This window comes from Echinops telfairi, unplaced genomic scaffold, assembly GCF_000313985.2.
Source record: "Echinops telfairi isolate 266 unplaced genomic scaffold, ASM31398v2 ScPeMD7_7458;HRSCAF=8496, whole genome shotgun sequence".
Taxonomy (NCBI): Eukaryota; Metazoa; Chordata; class Mammalia; order Afrosoricida; family Tenrecidae; genus Echinops; species Echinops telfairi.
In genome coordinates, this window is record NW_022111358.1 from 13679901 (window position 1) to 13685096 (window position 5196).

The 5196-nt window shown below is 59.9% G+C and overlaps 1 protein-coding gene across 8 annotated transcripts in view; it reads left to right on the forward strand.

Moving 5' to 3' along the window:
* BCAS3 (BCAS3 microtubule associated cell migration factor) overlaps positions 1 to 4618 on the forward strand; it is a 550239-nt gene extending 545621 nt beyond the window's left edge. For 5 of the 8 annotated variants that reach the window (XM_045299618.1, XM_045299617.1, XM_030888099.2 and 2 more), the window contains 2 exons: positions 512 to 602; positions 3807 to 3927. In XM_045299618.1, coding sequence (XP_045155553.1) covers positions 512 to 602; positions 3807 to 3843 — 128 coding nt within the window. In that variant the 3' untranslated portion in view covers positions 3844 to 3927. Of the gene's footprint in view, positions 1 to 511; positions 603 to 3806 lie in introns of all 8 variants that reach the window. The other 3 variants (XM_030888097.2, XM_004706992.3, XM_004706994.3) reach the window with 1 other exon arrangement.
* Positions 4619 to 5196: the final 578 nt, after the last annotated feature.

Genomic DNA, 5196 nt, shown 5'->3' on the forward strand with positions numbered 1-5196 from the left:
AGTGGGGGGTGTCTCACGAGTGGGTGAGGAAGGCAGCAGCCTAGAGCTGGGCCACAAGCCAAGGAGTCTGAAGGCCCAGAGGTGCCCCGGGGAAGCAGCGTGCGGCCTGTCTTCCTCTCCTCCCTGTCCAGCATCCCACCCGCATGGGCCCCCCCCAGTCTGGCAGTGCATGGGCCCCGCCTCCTCGCCCCATTCCCAGAGCTGCTTCTCATATGCGCTGTGTGGCTCCTCTCCCTCCTCCACCCCCATGTTGAAGGGGGTCTTGGCTCCGTCATCCAGTCCTACCATCTGGGACCCCAAGGTGGGCCGGTCCCAGCAGTTCCCCTGTATGCATGCCACTGCCCTCCTTCCTTGTTGGGAAACTTCTGCTAGGAGCTTGCCCCCCCCACCCCCCGTGTGACCACTCGCGCCTCCTCACTCCCTCGCCACCTGCTTGCCGGGATCAGTATACTTCTCAGTCGTTGTCCATACCTGTTCCAAAAAGATTCCTCAATGCTTTTCTTTTCAAAAGGGAAAAAAAAAGGAAAAAAAAAACAATGCCAACAGCCCAGCGCCCGTGAGCAACCCAACAGTAACAAAGCATGCGCTCGCGATGGAGGAAGGTAAGGCCACACTTCCCTTTGCCGCTTGCTACCAGGGCTGGGCTGCTGGGGTGACTCGAAGTGGGGAGGCTGTGTGCACCCCCTGATCCACCTCCACTGCCCATGCACACTCCTTTTCCAACTCTGGGCAGGAGGAGGAGGACAAAGGTTGGGCTGAAGGCAGGTGTCACAAAGTACCCAACAGACTGTCCCAGGAAAAGCCTGGTTTTCACTCTTGGCCACGGCATTCCCTCATCTCGTGAGCACTGGCTGCCTGCCCTGGGTTGGCACTGGGGACAGAGCAGTGAATAAGGCACAGGCCCTAGCCCAGTCCCAAGGGTTTGCCTCTACCTGGGAGACCCCTGTGGGCAAACAGTGTACTCCAGAGCATTAAAAGGCCACAGCGGGAGCCAGAGGGGACCCCCGTGGGCCCGGGAGGCACACAGTGGGGAGATAGCAGGCTCCATGGGCTGGAGAGCCTGTGGTGGGCCGATCAGCAGCCAGGAGAGGTGGGAGCAGACACCACAGCCCTTCATTCTGCGGATCCTCGGAGGCTGAGCACAGGTCATGGCAGCCCATCGCGTAGTGTGAAGGAGTTCGAGATCTTACCTGAGGGCTTTTAGGATTCAGGAAGTTTTTAAGCGGAGGGGAGACAGGATGGCGCTGGTGCTGAGCACGCAGCGCGTTGGCTGCAGCCTGAGGGATGGCTCGGACAGTGGCAGTCTGCCGGTCGGAGCCCTCCATGCATAGCCCTGCTGCCCACAGTAGGAAGCTCCTGACATCAGCCGGCTGGAAGGGATGAACTGACTTTGAAGCGGGACCAAGATGTGCGAGAGATAGGCAGCAGAGCCTCCATCACCCTGGGCAGTGGGCTTGCCCGCTTCCCGCCCACCCCAGACCTACCTGGTAAAGGGGAGCCATAGAGGTGCAAGAGTCCAGCGCTTGGCTGCTAACTGGACCCTCTGAGTGGCTCTGAGGGAGAAAGACCCGGCGCCCTGCTCCCATAAAGGTTACGGTTTAGAAACCCCCGCGGCACGGTTCTGCGCCACCCCATGGGTCCCTGTGAGACCATGTCAACTCAGCGGCCCCCACAACAACCGATGAAGAGAAACACGTGGGCAAGCCCCCCACAGAGCAGCAAATCCATCTTGTGAGCCCCTTGGCCGTCCCTGCAGTGTCACCTGATGGGCCTGGCGGGGCTAGCGCGCTACGGGTCCCATACTGGTCCTGGGCTGCAGGACCACGTCGATGTTTTACCTCAAGACCGCTGGGCCTGTCCCTCTGCTCTGGAAAAGGGACCCTCTTCCCCGGCCTAGGAGCCTTTCTTTCCTGCTCCTTCACCTGGGGCTTCTTCTCCCTTGGGCCTGCTGTCCAGGACCCAAGGAAGCTCCTGCCTTCCTTGCTCTGCAGTGTGTCTCTCCTGCCCTCCTGGCCCTGCTGTCAGCGCCCCCTAGTGCCGGGACAGCCCTGCGGGAGGCAAGGACCTCTGGGACCCAAGGAGGGCCTCTCACGGCCAACTTGGCTTGCTGGGGGCTGGGGACGGAGTGGCAGCGCTGTCTTGGAGCCTGAAGTTGGCATACAGATCTAGCATCTTTGCTTTGCTTTCCCGTTCTTTGATGGCACGGTGGCCTCTGCGCCCCAGTAGGGACAAGAAGAGCATGCCCAGCAGTCACCTTCCTTTCTTTACATCTCCAGAAAATGGTTAGTGTTCCCCAGGGTTGCAACCCCAAAGGGCAGCATCTCTTGAATGTCAGAGGCCGCCGGAACCAGCCTTCACCTCTGCCCATGATTCGCACATACCGGAACTACCGCCTGGCAGGGGCCTCAGGGTTGGCTCCAGAGACACACCCCACTTCCCTACCCTGTCCCCCCTGCCTGAGATTCCAAAGGAAGACGGTGCAGATGCCCCTCTCCCCCTCCCACCATCCAGTGCTGCCGCTCTTGCTACTGAGCAGCCCCCACATTTTGGGGTGGCTTGCAGAGGATGGGGGCCAGTGGTTAGGAGCTAAGGCTATGATACCTACTCCCTAACCAAAGCCAGCTGTGTCATGTGTATGGTGGCAGGGACGGGCCTGGGCACCAGTGCAGATGGCAGATAAAGACCTGAAGCAATACCGTGTTAAGTTCAACTGCCGAGCAGACCTTGACCTCCTCAAACGAGTGCTTTGCAGTCCTGAGGTGGGCAGTAAAGGCCCCCCAGTCACTGGCTGGCAGACCTTGGAGAAGGCTTGGCTGCAGGTCAGCACATCTAGAGACTCTTCGGGGAGGTGGGCACCCACATCTCCGAGCCCAGTAGGAGGGGTTGTGGAAGCATGTAAGTAAACTGGCCACCTGTAGAGCGCAAAGAAGTAATCCCTCTTGCCAGCACCCAGTTCGCTACCACCAAGTCCCCATCTGGGGGCCCAACATGGCAGGCAGTTAAGGTGCCCACCGCTGACAGAGATGGAACAACTTACTGTGTCCAAGATGGCCACACGGCTGGGCATCAGCCAGGGAGGGGTGGTAGAGGAGGTGGGACCCTCTCTGCTTGCTTTGTAGACATTCTGAGCATGTGCATTCTGAGGGGGCCTCCCGGAAACCTGAAGGTTAAGCGTGTAGGAGGCAGGAAGTGGTCCGGACAATCAGGGGCTCTCTCTGGACAGTAGGAGTCCCCTCAAACCAGGTCTTCCATTATGCAAGGAAAGAGGACCCCTGCCCAGGGGGTGCAGAGATGAGCCGAGGCCTGAGCAGCAGGCAGTGTGCAGGGGTGAGAACAAGTGAGCAAGCCAGGCTGGAGACTCCAGGGTGGGCTCAGGCAGGGACACTGCCGGCCTTCCCCTGCTCTGGCTTCCTCCTGCTGGGCTGACCCGGAGGTCCAAGGCAGGAGACCCCCCGGAGCTGGAGGAGTACGCCGCCTGAGCACCAATGTGTGAGTGGGTCTGGCCATGTGCCCTGTGCTGCCCACACACATCAGCTGGGCAGCCATGAACATGGCCTAAAGGGCCGCCCCCCAGTTTGGAGGACTGTGCTCTAACACCAGCCCCTCCAGCCAAGGGCTCTTCCCCTCCCGCTCTGAGCCGTCCCTGTGATGCTGCCGCCTGACCCATGTGGGGAGCAGGTGGGGAACCCCCTGCGGAAAGCTGAAAGTGGATCCAGATTGGTGTTCCCAGGCAGGCAGCCTGGCCAGGGTGTGCCTCCACCCTCCCGACCCCTTCTGACCAGCCCTGGCCTCTCCTTGTCTTGCAGAACTGCAGCGAGAGGGAAGCATCGAGACTCTGAGTAACAGCTCAGGTTCCACCAGCGGCAGCATCCCAAGAAACTTCGATGGCTACCGATCTCCGCTCCCCACCAATGAGAGTCAGCCCCTCAGCCTCTTCCCTACCAGCTTCCCATAGGCACCAGCCACCTGCTTCTGCCTGGCCAGCCCACTCCCTGCTGGAGGAAGGAAGAGGAGACGCCCCCTCTGGCCCCGCCCTCTAGGCTCAGCTCTCTCTCGTCAACCTTCCCCAAGCTTACCCTTCCTGATCTAGGAGACACCCTTTTCCCAAGCACCTCAGCACCCTTTGACTTGGGCTGAGGGGCTGTGGACAGGAGAGGCTCCAGGAGCCCAGCCCCCTCCACCATTTGCACATGACACTCTGCATTGGATCCGAGTTTGCATTTTCTAACCTACCCACAGGGGGCCTGGGACTGTGCCCAGATCTTGGGACCTGAATGGGGAGAGGGTGAATGGCCCCTGTGGGCATTCTGACCCTGAGCAGGACAGCCCAGCCCCGGCCACTTCAGGCTGTGACTCACTGCCCCCAGCTTCCCTTGGTCAGGCACCCTTCCCCATCATGGGGTGAACTGAGGCCCAGAGTATTAGGGAAGGAGGGAGGAGGGGGAAGCCTCCCCTTCCTCCTACCTTTCGCTTTCAGTTCACGGGAAACATTTTTGTCTGTCTTATCCCTAAACCCTTGTACTCTGGTCCTGTCCTGTTCAGTGAAGGAAACTGGTTACTGAGGCCCTGTCAAAAAGTGCACGTCTTGTCTAATAAATCACGCTGCGATTGGTGTCCATCCCTGAGTTGCTGGGGCCAAGGTCCTCCTCAGAGGTTGATCAGCGCTCCCTGTGGGCCCGACCACATGCCCCTCCCTGATCCCTCAGCACCACCACTTGAGCACCAGCAGGGCGTGGGCAGGCGCTGAGGGAAGGGGTGGTGTGGCTCTGCGAGCAGGGTCTGGTTCATGCCCTTCCTCCATTCTCCTTCCTGGCACCAGAACCAGTGAGCTCTGGGGCACCCTGGGCTCAGAGCCTCTCCAGATGTGGTCAAGGCCGGTCCTACCGAGGGGCTCGCTGGGAAGGCGAGCTGCACAAAGCCTCTGGCCCTATATTTGAGGCCCCTCTCTCCAAACCTAGAAGATGAGAGCGGGAGTCAGCTGAAAGTGGGTCTCATGAAGACTGGGTGACAAGCTCCTGTTCCCACTCCCAATTCTGGAGCCGGAGACGAGCAGAGGAGTGACCAGATGTGCGGCGCAGGGAGAGTCCTGCCTCCCCAGACAAGCCGAGTCTTTGGAGGATTGTTGGAAACCCACTGAGCCAAGTGTGGTTTGGGGTGATGTTTAATGTTACAGCCAAGAGTGGAGTTCACAATCAA